This window comes from Arvicola amphibius, chromosome 9, assembly GCF_903992535.2.
Source record: "Arvicola amphibius chromosome 9, mArvAmp1.2, whole genome shotgun sequence".
Lineage (NCBI taxonomy): Eukaryota > Metazoa > Chordata > Mammalia > Rodentia > Cricetidae > Arvicola > Arvicola amphibius.
The window spans coordinates 4205506-4217715 of record NC_052055.2 but is presented as its reverse complement, the minus strand read 5'-3'; the positions used below and the strand labels follow the sequence as shown (position 1 = coordinate 4217715).

At 43.3% G+C, this 12210-nt stretch overlaps 1 protein-coding gene across 3 annotated transcripts in view; it reads left to right on the top strand.

The window, feature by feature from the left end:
* The window catches only part of Ubr5 (ubiquitin protein ligase E3 component n-recognin 5), a 107717-nt gene that overhangs the window by 45076 nt on the left and 50431 nt on the right, over positions 1-12210 (top strand). For all 3 annotated transcript variants that reach the window (XM_038344251.2, XM_038344252.2, XM_038344250.2), the window contains exons 10-16: positions 4275-4391; positions 4486-4596; positions 5458-5612; positions 6392-6509; positions 8921-9105; positions 10960-11069; positions 11698-11810. In XM_038344251.2, coding sequence (XP_038200179.1) covers positions 4275-4391; positions 4486-4596; positions 5458-5612; positions 6392-6509; positions 8921-9105; positions 10960-11069; positions 11698-11810 — 909 coding nt within the window. The remainder of the gene's footprint in view (positions 1-4274; positions 4392-4485; positions 4597-5457; positions 5613-6391; positions 6510-8920; positions 9106-10959; positions 11070-11697; positions 11811-12210) is intronic.

Genomic DNA, 12210 nt, shown 5'->3' with positions numbered 1-12210 from the left:
CTTGAGAACCAGAGCAGATGGAGAGCGTGTCAGGGGTGTGTGCTGACTGATTGCTGCTAGAGGCCTTTGCTTTGCTAGGTACTGGGACTGTATTGAAAACTGGAACTTTTGTGAAGCTTCAAGTCTATTGTAAGATACAAATTATGATCACTTAGACATTAATACTTGAAATGTGATTTTGATAGCTTTTGCATGTTTTAAAATTCATTTACTTGTCTGTCTTTCTGTCTGTCTATATTTATCTAGTTTGAGACAGGGTTTCTCTATGTATTCAGGTCCTGAATCTCACTCTTTAGACCAGACTGACCTTGAACTCATGGTGCTGGGATTAAAGAATAACGTGAAACAATTAGAGCATATGCGCTGTATGATTTCACTTTAATGTAGAGTCTTCAAAAAAGAAAAGCTGAATATAGTTGCTCATCACAGATCCATGGCATGGGAAGATGGTGTGAAAGAACCTGGATATAAAGTCGCACATGCATGGCATGCATGTCTAGAGATGTAACTACCACTGGAAAGCAGTTAAATAAGTAGGCATCAGCTGACTTGCTTCTAGCTCTAGGAGATGAGATGTTTGAGTCTGCTCAATCATGGTGGCCATCTACTGTAATATGCTGGAGCATCCTGTGCAAACCGCAAAGGTGTTTCACATATTCCACTCCCCCACTCCCCACCCCCATAAGTAGCCTCACTAAAGTAAAAGCTTTGCTTTGGTTCTGACAATACATTTAAAGGATGCTTCCAGTCCTCATTGCTGAGCTGCTAGGAAGAGTGTGGTGGTGGCTGTCTGGGGGTATTGAGAAGGGATCGTCAGATCAGCACTTAACTAGCACTTATGTCCTGAGTATCTTTTCAGATAGTTTAGGGGAATTAAGTACATGTATTCCTACCAACTCTGTGCACACGAAGTTGTGTGCATTATCTCTTGATGGTGCTGAGAGAGGCTGACCTGCGGTACCTGGCTCTGTCTAGAAGTTATCATTGGAACATGCTTATCAACTGTGCTGCCTCATCTTAATGGTTTTCACGTGGGTGCATATGAGTTCTAGAAGTGGAAACGTTTTATTGATAATTTGAAATTTATAAAAAGTGTCCATTAAAAGTCAGCTCCATTTAGGCATGACGGCACACACATATGATCCCTGCTCTCTGGAGGATTGTCATGTGTTCAGGATCGGCCTGTACTTCACAGCAAGTACCAGGCCAACAAGACAAAAACAAAGCTTACAAATGTGTAAAATGCAGTTTGATGAGGTTAGTAAGACGAGACAGGACGACACAGAGCACAGGAAAGAAAAGAGGTGGAGCAGAGCAGGTGCAGCTGACTGCTGGTGCTGGCCCTTTTGGTCACAGTAATGTGCTGCGCTTAGTTTTTAGCGACATGTGGTGAACAAGTGAATTTCTTTTTCCCCACTCCCTCCCTAGGCTGGTTGTTGTACCATTCATCGACATCACCCATAGCAGATTTCCAGGTTCCGTGATATCTGCCCAGGTGGTGAACAGTGGGCCGCCATGCTTGGAAGCCATTTTATTGTTTTTTGAGTAATAATCAATTCTGTGAGGTCTTGTCACTGTCCCTCTGTAGTTAGGGTGTTTTGTCCAGGCTGTGCTGCCTCAGGAGAACATTTCTGTAAGGTGTTGGAATCAGTTTTTCCTGGTCACTGCACAGTTGGTTGATGTGCTTTTGCACCATGCCGCGCGTGTGTCTTATTGGCCTGAAGCCTGTAGAACTCACACTAGGAGCTCACTGGGAAGCACTTGCTGGAGTGTAATGTGTCAGCACTATCGTCTGCGCTGCACTGAGGTGTGGAGAGATTTCCGAAGGGACTGATGGGAGAGAGGCATCACTGGTGCTGAAACAGTTTTGAGGTACTAAGTGGGCATCAACCATGATGGTGCCCGAGAGCTCATGGTACGCTTGTAGAACAGTGAGCTCACAGGATTGTTGCTGTAGCCCCAGAAGTAGAAGTGGCGCGCTGGGCGGAGTATATTGTAGATGGCTGTAGTCAACTTGCCAAGCAATTGAAGGCTTGATCTTCGGGGACTAATGGTCCAAAAGAGTCTCTAGGAAATGATTGTGATAGGTTGGTGAGGTTTTGTCTGTGTTTGAAGAAGTGACACTGTTGCTATCATAAAGGATAAGGAAAGGGGACGTCTTGTCGATTGTGATCATGGCAGGATCGTTGGGGGACTGTGAAGACCGTAACCAAAGTAGGAATAGTGGGGGCCAATCAGGGAGATCCACCTCGGACTGTTTGCTAGATGGTGAGAGAAAAAGAAGAGTAGAGAAGGCTCCCAGATCCCAAGAGTATACAGTGGGTGATGGGTTCATTAGTGGAGGCAGGGACCGCCTAGGAGGGTGGAGTATCTTTTTGTGGAAGATGATACTTAAGGAAGCCATACCCACACCTGGGTATGTCTTAATTTCCGCGACTCTTTGAAAAGCTCATACTTGTGCTTTTGGATGTGACTTACTTTCTTCTGAGTCTCTTTCTGTCTTAATATTTATGTGTAAGCCTGTACTGAGATACGTTTATTATATCCCTGCTTCCTTTTAGAGAGTTCTGCAGGTGAACCAGGGATTTGTATTTCAAAGTTTAGTGTGTATTTGATAGAGCCACTGAGGCTGAAGGTGGAGTGTGAGGGGACAGTGACGCAATCTGGGGACAGTCAGTGTGTGAGGAGTTGGAGAAAGGACACAAAGCTGCTGTGTAGCCCAGGCTATCCCTGGGCATTAGGACTTACAGGGGTGTGGCAGCATTCATGGCTGGCTTGTAGAGTTTGTAGGGAGTAGATGGATGAAACAGATAGGTTCTCCATTTGGCGCTTGGAAGTACTATTATATTTGTTCAGAAAGCAGCTAAATGAGAATTCAGTTAGCCACAGGCGGACTAAAAGACAGGCTAGTTTTAATGGTTGTTGTGGAAAAGGGGCATACGAAGGGCTGTGTTCTGTGTACCTGTCTGTGTGTGTGGCCTTCAAAGAAGGTAGGAGGTCTTTCTCTGCACACGGGAGGTGGTAAGAGCTTGCACTCTGTAACACAGAGGTGGAGATGCAGGAAGCCTGTGTCTGGGAACTGTCATTGTTTGGGTCCACAGAAGGTGAAGTCCTCACTTCACCTTCAGCATAATCATGGCTGAATCTGACCAAGCATTTGTTTTATAATAGGCCCTGTGCCTACTATATTAGTTCACACCCCCTTCCAGATATTTATTAAAATATTTATTTCAAATGTGAAAAATGGTTTTAGAGAAATAACGTAATTGAAATCAAGTCACTTTAGTAAGTGGACCTAGATTTTGGGCTCCCCTGCCTCCTAAGTACTGGGATTAAAGGCATGCACCACTACCGCCCAACTGTTAAATTAAATTTCAGCTAAAGGACTGAGAGGAGAGAATGAGGTAGAGGAGGTAAGATGTGGTGCAGTTCTGGCCAGGAAGGCAGGGGTGGCCTAGGGAACAGAGGGTTGGGTGACTTGAAGATGTAAAGTCTGTTGGGTGTTATCTTTTGATGCCGTCGTTAAGGTGACAGATACAGAAAGATGGAGATCAGTGCTCTCCTGTGTATTCTGAGCTCTCCTGTGTATTCTGAAGTCTAGCCTGTTTATAGCCCTTGACAAAGCAAGTTCCGCTTTGAGGTTTCTGGGTAACTTTATGGTTCAGTCATTGTTCTTATAGTAAAATAATTATGTTATTTACATTATTACTTGTTTTTATATATAATTGCATCCTAGTCAATTACATGTCTTTCCCCCCTAAAAGTTAATGAACTTTTACCTTAAGAAAGCACATAGGTACATGGGTGTCAGTGGTTTAGAAGTGTCTGCAGGGAAGGGTCCTTCTGCCCCCTCCCCCCCAATCTAGCACACTCACCGAGTATTTTCCATGGGCTGTTCCGAGGTCATGGTGGCAAAGGTCATCTGATAGTGTTCTGGACTGTGTGATGTGTGAGCTGAGAGGAAGGCAGGGTGAGAGCAGCTAGAGCATCAGAGCTGGTGAGTCTTCCTTGCATAGACTTGATGAGGACAGGGAATGGGTTATTTGAAGGTCGAGGCAGAGACAACATTGAGAACAGTCCTGGTGAATATTGTCCTGGAGACAGGAAGCAGGCCAGCACGGTTGAAGGGGAATGAGTTCCTAGGAGCCAGGGACTTGTGAGGGTCTTGAGATTGTGACTTACCTGCCTATGCAAGCAGTCCAGATCTGCAGTGATTAAAAGCCATGTCTGAACCAAGTGATTTGACCCATTTGTATTTTATTTCTACTTTACAGGATGGGACAAAATTTACCTGCATTGGGGCTCTGTATTCTGAGCTTCTGGCTGTCAGCAGTAAAGGAGAACTTTATCAGTGGAGATGGAGTGAACCTGAGCCTTACAGAAATGCCCAGGTAGTTTATTTATGTTGAATCTTGGAATGAGTGACTACATATCAACATAAGAAATAGTAATCATTTAATAATTATTTTTCTTATGCTTTTAAAGAATCCTTCATTGCATCATCCACGAGCAGCATTTTTGGGATTGACCAACGAGAAGATCGTCCTCCTGTCTGCAAACAGCATACGAGCGACTGTAGCGACGGAGAACAACAAGGTGGGAAGCATTGTGTGCTCAGGATGGTTTATTTCATGGTAGTGGGCGTTCTTCCTCTGCCCTCTCCACCTTCCATTCTGATGCGTCCGTACTAAAAGCCTGGTAAAGTTTACAATAGTCCTTCCCTCTCTCATTTTTTTGTTGGCAGTTCTTACTATAATTTAACTTTGAAACTATAATTTCCTAGTCTACTTGTGTGTGGGGGCACATGGTGCATTGGAGAGACAGTGTTCTCACAGGTTTGTGGGTTCTGGTGGTTGAACTTTTAGCCTTATCCTGCCAGCTTTGTGTATAAAATCGCTTTCTCCTGTTAATGGAAGAAGAGAGAGAGTTCCCGGGAAAAGCTAGGAAGGAAAGTGCTAAGAGACGGGACTGGAGGAAGGGCTAAGGAACTGTAAGAGGTGGATGAGCTGTGCATATGGATGCTCCACTGGAGATAAGGTCAGGCTGTCGGGTCATATGGCTGGAGACTGGCATTGCACTTCACATGAGGCATGTGAAGTTTTTCATGTGCATGATGAGTGTTTTGCTTCCTTACACATGTGTTAGAGCACCATGTACATGCCCGGTGGCCAGAGGAGGTTGCCAGATCTCCTGGAACCGGAGTTAGAGTTGATTGTGAGCCTTAGTGTGGATGGTGGGAACCAAACCTGGGTCTCTGCAAGAGCAGCAATTGCTCTTACTCCTGAGCCATCTCTCCCGGAGCCTTCTCCGGGGTGCTTGCTTTTGTTTTTGTTGTGTTGCGCTCTGAGCATTGCAGACTTGGAGTTGATAGACTGCATTATGCCTTTCCCCAGTGCTGACCACACTGGTTTCCAAAGAGACTTCTTTTACTTAAGCCTCTACTATTATCTCCCGTAGGTTGCTACGTGGGTAGATGAAACACTAAGTTCTGTGGCTTCTAAGTTAGAGCATACGGCACAGACTTACTCTGAACTTCAAGGAGAACGGATAGTTTCTTTACATTGCTGTGCCCTTTATACCTGCGCCCAACTGGAGAATAATTTATATTGGTGGTAAGTGTCTTTGACAGAGGGTTCTCATTATATAGAAGGCAGTTTTGAAGAGAATACCACCTTGGGGTCATTGAAAAGGCAGTGCTCTGTAGAGACACCAATTTCCCTTTAAAGCAGTTGCATGAAAAACTAAGAATGAAATTACGCAAACGGTGTAGCCAGCAACTATGTTATTAAATTTCATGAGCGCACAGATTGGAATAAATTATACGGACTCCTATGCATGGGTAACTGACTGTTTGCAGGTAGTTGTAACCTTTTCTTCTGTGCACACACACTTTGCTGTTACACAGTTTAAATTATGGGATATATGTTATTTTAAAATTTTATTGATTTAACTTTATTGTTTTGTTTTCAAAGACAAGGTTTCTTTGTGTAGCTTTGGTGACTGTCCTGGAACTCACTCTGTAGACCAGACTGGCCTCAAACTCACAGAGATCCACCTGCCTCTGCCTCCTGAGTACTGGGATTAAAGGCGTGCGCCACCACCGCCCAGCTATATATTTAGCTTTATTGTTAATAAGACTCAATTTATTCTTTGTATTTTTAGGGGGTACTGGTAAATTTATATCATCAAAAGTAATTATAGGAAAAAGTTACTTGTAAAAACAGTATTGGTTTTATTTTCTGTAGAATTTAATTGCAGATTAATACTATTCTGAGATTAAAAAAAATTGGAGAAGCAATGTACCAGCAATGCTTAAATGACTAAATAATTTGAGATTTATTTAATGGGCTGCTTTGCTGTTTTCTTGACTTGTCTGTGGTTTTTCTTTCAGGGGTGTTGTCCCTTTTAGTCAAAGGAAGAAAATGTTAGAGAAAGCCAGAGCAAAAAATAAAAAGCCCAAATCCAGTGCTGGTATTTCCTCCATGCCAAACATCACTGTCGGGACGCAGGTACGTGGTTAGAGTCTTATAGTGTCCCTGTTGCGCAGCTCACAGCTCTCTGGAGCTCCAAGTCTAGGTGAGTGATTCTGGAGTCTACAAGTCCCTGCACTCACGCACATGTAACCACACACGGACACACAAATACACGCATGCTTTAAAAGAGATTAGCAGGAAGGTAACTGCAGATTATTACAAGGATATTTTGACTTTTTCACAGTTAAAGTTTTATTACTGTCATAAGCAGGTTTTGAAGTTTTTCAGTGGAAATTACCTATATTCTTACTATTTCCTAAAGTGAGATGACCCACAGAACTGAAAGGTTTTTGGGACATTGATTCCCTGAGATCAGAAGGGTCTGATGGAAATTTATCTTTTATGATAAAATTCAATATTTATAAATTGTAGCAAGTGTTGGGATGAGAAAAAGCTTAGAAAGCTTCCTGGCGCTAGAGGCAGCCAGGAGAGGGACTGAGTTCCTGGACTGGAGTTACAGTTGGTTTGAGCTGTCTTGTGGGTGTTGGGACCCAAACACAAGTCCTGGAGGAGCAGTGAATTCTCTTAATTGTTCAGAGCCATCTCTTGACTGAGAACTTAGTGCTGAAGGATAAAACACATCAGACACCTCGAGGTTATGGAGCCACAGAAAAGAAAAACATTGATTTGCTGACATCAGAAAGAAATGTTGGATAACTCCACTTGCTTCCACATGTCCTAACACTGATCAGATATGAATTGAACGTTAATGCTCCTTGTCTGTAACATGCATTTATTGTAATATGGTGCTAAGAAGTAATTTCAGTTAATAATCCATGCTTTGATTTCAATTAAAGTATTTTTATTGAACATTTTATCAGTCTTTCTGCTTTTACTAGATTTTATTTTTGCTTTTTTGAGACAGGGTTTCTCTGTGTAACAGCCCTGGCTGTCCTGAAACTCTGTAGACCAGGCTGGCCTCAAACTCACAGAGATCCTTTTGCCCTCTGAGTGCTGGGATTAAAGGCGTATATGCTACCACTGCCTGGCAAATTTTATTTATTTATTTGTTTATTTGTTTATTCATTCATTCATTCATTCATTGGTTTTTCAAGACAGGGTTTCTTCTGTAGCTTTTGTAGACTGTCCTGGAACTAGCTCTTGTAGCTCCGGTTGGCCTCAAACTCACAGAGATCCGCCTGCCTCTGCCTCCCGAGTGCTGGGATTAAAGGCGTGCGCCACCGCCGCCTGGTTGCAAATCTTATTTTTTAAAGTGAAGCAAAGTTGGAGCCTATTAAGGAAAGTGTGTAGTGAGCTTTGTTTATGTTTTGGATGGGGCTTCTCCTTGAAGCTCTGATGGCTTAGAGCTTGGCTTGCGACTTGCTGCACATAAACTGTGTTGGGCTCAAATGCACAGAGATGCTCCTGCCTCTGCTTCATAAGGCCACCACTACGCGTGGCAAGAAAAGTCTTTCATATAAACTTAGGTAGGTACACTTATTAAATGTTGGGGTAGAGAGACATGGCTAGTTTTGGCTGTGCTGGAAAGTGGCAGACAGGACTCCTTTTCCTGAAAGTTTCTGGCTAGAACATTCTTCCAAGTTTGCTTCCGAAACTACTTATGTATGTGTGTATGCCAAAAACTATATTTTATGATATGTAATAGTTCTTGAGGAAAACTAAGGCACTGTTGTGGTTTGTTTGACAGTGTCTCTTTAGAGGCCAGCTTTCAGCGCTTAAGTGCCACAAAACCTCTGGTTTCTCCTTCTCCTCCTCTTCCTACCCTTCCTCCTCCTCCTCTTCTTCCTCCTCCTCTTTTTAAAGCTTTAGATTATAACCTTAGTTCTACAAGGTCCTTTAATACGCATTGTCCTTTAGCTAACAGTGAGAAATTTATAGGTTATTGACATGTAAACTTGTTTGTTTAGGAATCTTGCTCTGGTTTTGCCGAGGCATTTCTTTTACCTCAGCCTTCTGAGTGTGGGATTTTAGGACTGAGCTGCCACACCCTGTTCCTTTTAAAGTTAAAAGATTACTCCCCAGGAAACCTTTATAGAAATGTATCAGTGTCTCTGGTCTCTGGGTGTAAACGCCCTGCTGAAGGAAAGCTTCACAGAAATATCTCCGTGTCTCCATCTTCCAGTTTGCTGCTTCCAGTTTCTTTCTGCTTTTCTGTTTACTTTCCCTCACTGACACTGTCTGCGTGAAGTTTATAGTGATACATTGCTAGTGGACCCGCACTAGCGCTGTTGAGAGAGTCCAAGCAGCGAGGAAGGAGTTTTAGTTAGTGATACATTGCTAGTGGACACGCCGTTGTCACTGCTGAGAGTCCGAGCAGTGAGGAGGCTACATTAAGCTGTGTGAGTGTAAACCTGTCCCACTTTGCGTACATTCCCTGATGCCACTGTTCGCTGTACCACCCTGATGGTGATGTTCTTGTTTGCCAGGTGTGCTTAAGAAATAATCCTCTCTATCATGCTGGGGCAGTTGCATTTTCAATTAGTGCTGGGATTCCTAAAGTTGGTGTTTTAATGGAGTCAGTTTGGAATATGAATGACAGCTGTAGATTTCAACTGCGGTCTCCAGAGAGCCTAAAAAGCTTGGAAAAGGCCAGCAAAACTCTTGAAACAAAGTGAGTACTGGGGCCTATACTTAAATCTCAGTTCTGCTGTATGGATGAGCATGGCCATCAATAATCATAATGAAATGGGGAAATTGCCGAGCTTTCATTGTGACAGTTTCTTCTTCAAAACATTTGGTTTTATGTATGAGTGCTTTGCTTGTGTTCTCTCTCTCTCTCTCTCTCTCTCTCTCTCTCTCTCTCTCTCTCTCTCTCTCTCTGTGTGTGTGTGTGTGTGTGTGTGTGTGTGTGTAAGCCAAGACAAGTCCTCCGGAAGAGCAGTAAGTGCTTTTGTATACCCAGCCACCTCTCTAGCCCTAACTTGCATTCAGTTTGTGGTGGTCAGATTGACAAGCGGTGCTCTCTCTCAATGCCTTTTTGTTCTTAGTGTATGCTCTTTGCAAGTGTTACACCTTGCTATTCCATGTTCCTGTTAGGCCAGCATTTGCTTGTCTCCCATACAGTAGCCTTTAGTCATTATAACATGGAGGAATTGTTTTTGATAATTTTGGTACACTGGAAAATGACCACATACACAAGTGTTCAAAGTTCTGATGTAATGAATATAGGCTTATTATAATTTCTGACATTTCTTTTGATGTTAGAAGTGCAGGCTGAAACTTGGAAGCACAGGGGTTTGTTAGGAAGCTAAAATATACTCTTAAGAAAGCACACCTAGCTGGGCAGTTATTCCATCACTTGGGAGGCCAGCCTGGTCTACAAGAGCAAGTTCCAAGGTAGGCTCCAAAAACTACAGAGAAGCCCTGTTTGGAAAAGCAAAACAGAAAAAAAATCAAACCTAAGACAGTAATACTTAAGATTTATAATTTTAGTTTTTTTTTTTTTAAAGAAATGGGCGGACCCCCTAATTACAGTGATATTTGACCTAAAAATAAAAACAGATCCTACTGTCGTATTTTATGAACTCTATAAAAAAATGAAAATTTATAGTGTTAGGGTAGGGCCAGCTTTTATGTACAAATATCACTTATTTGGGTATGATAATCTGGGTGCGCAAATGTCAGTCATCTGGGCATGGTGATCTGGGTGTGCACATGAGTTCTAGCACTTAGGAAGTAGGGGCAGGAAGAGACCTCAAGTTCACAATCAGCCTGGTCCCACATAGCTGGGAGTTCCCAGCTCGTCAGTGCTACACAACAGACAACCAGACAACTTGTAAACACGATGAACAGAATGTGGTGTTTAAACTGTAACTTAGCAGTTTCTATCAGTAAACTTTTTTCTTTTTTCTTTTTTTGGTTTTTCGAGACAGGGTTTCTCTGTAGCTTTTTTAGAGCCTGTCCTGGAACTAGCTCCTGTAGACCAGGCTGGCCTCGAACTCACAGAGATCCGCCTGCCTCTGCCTCCCGAGTGCTGGGATTAAAGGCGTGCGCCACCACTGCCTGGCCATCTATCAGTAAACTTCTATATTGAGAGCACAGCCCTTTCTACTTGAGTAGAACTGTGTCAGTCATCAAAGTGCCTTCACTTAAGGTGTGAAGTTCTCAGGGAGGGCACGAGGAAGCAAGAAGGTTAAGATCAGGACCCAAATTCTTTGTAATGTGATATGTCAGTTTTTGTGTGTTGCGTGTGTGCTTTGTTGCCTATAGGAAGGACATGGTAGCACTGTTGTCGTTAGGTGCTCGGGTTTCTTCTAGAGAAGCCAGCGTGGGAGACCTTGTCAGAGCAGCTCTCTGTCTTACGTGCACCATGTGCCCTTTTATTGCATGGAGCTGTAGTTAGAAATAAGTTTGTGTTTAAAAATATAGCCGTTGAATTAAGACGTCCCCCTCCCTCCTGAATTTGTTTCGATCAGCTGGAAGTTTGTTTTATTCCGGTTATAAAGAGAGGACTTTCTCACCCTAGGCCTGAGAGTAAGCAGGAGCCAGTCAAGACAGAAATGGGTCCCCCACCATCTCCAGCGTCCACCTGCAGCGATGCCTCCTCCATTGCCAGCAGTGCTTCAATGCCCTACAGTAAGCTTTATGTGCTCTGTAGTCGGTGCTGGTTGTCTGACTTGGCAACACAGTGCCATTTAACAATTTCTTCTATAGATGTTGTGTGTGCTCTTGGGTTTTTTCCTTGTTGTACAACTTTAAGAAGAGAGATAATATTTATAGTGTTAATTGTTTCAGTTTTTTGACAATTTTAGTTAAAAATACGTAAAATTTTTTGTAGTCGTCAGAGGAAGTGACCCCAGAACCCACTGTGTGCTGCGGTTCTCTTTGAGTCTCATTATTTTGGATATTAGCTAAGACATGATTCAGATTTTGCTTAGGCTTAGAATTGTCCTTGAAAAGTCACACTTTGAAGTTATGCGGTAGTTTCAAGGAGATCGTGGCTGATACTCCTTTTTAAATGTTGCCACACACAGCTCATTTTAGTGTTTAGTAGTGTACACTTAAGTGGGAACCAGTTGTAGCCCTTCTTTATTTACTGTGACTTTATTGAAGTATGAGTTTTATGTTGTAACCTCTCAATTCAGAAAGGGGGACTTAAGGATTCTGGGTTCCTGTTCAAACATTCACTGCTGTGTGCTTAGATGGGGCTGTCAGAGTTTATATGGTTTCTTTTTGGTACTTAACGTTTTTGCTGTTGTCTAAGAACGACGTCGGTCAACTCCAGCCCCGAAGGAGGAGGAGAAGGTGAATGAAGAACAGTGGTCTCTCCGGGACGTCGTTTTTGTTGAGGATGTCAAGAATGTTCCTGTTGGCAAGGTTTGTTCAATACTGCTACTGTGTTTTGGTTGCTTGAGGATTTTTATGGTTAGCGTCTGAGACCTCTTTCTTCCAGGCTGCCTTTAGTTAGTCTGCCTCAGTGGCTCCTTTAGACCTGCTGAAGGTGAAGAGACGAAGCTGTGCTGTGGTCAGGGCTCTCTAGGGGAACTGGTAAAACGAACACAGGCGCCCTCTCGCGCTCTCTCCCTCTCTTCCTCCTTCTCCCCCCCCCCCCCCCCCCCCATTAGAACGACTCACAGGTTGTGGTCTAGCTAGTTCAGCAGTGGTTATCTACCAGTGGAAGGTTCCAGAATTTAGTAGCTGTGCAGTCCACAGGCTGGATGTCTCAGCAGCTCTTTAGTATACACTGGAATCCTTTGAAGACGTGGGCTTTAATGCC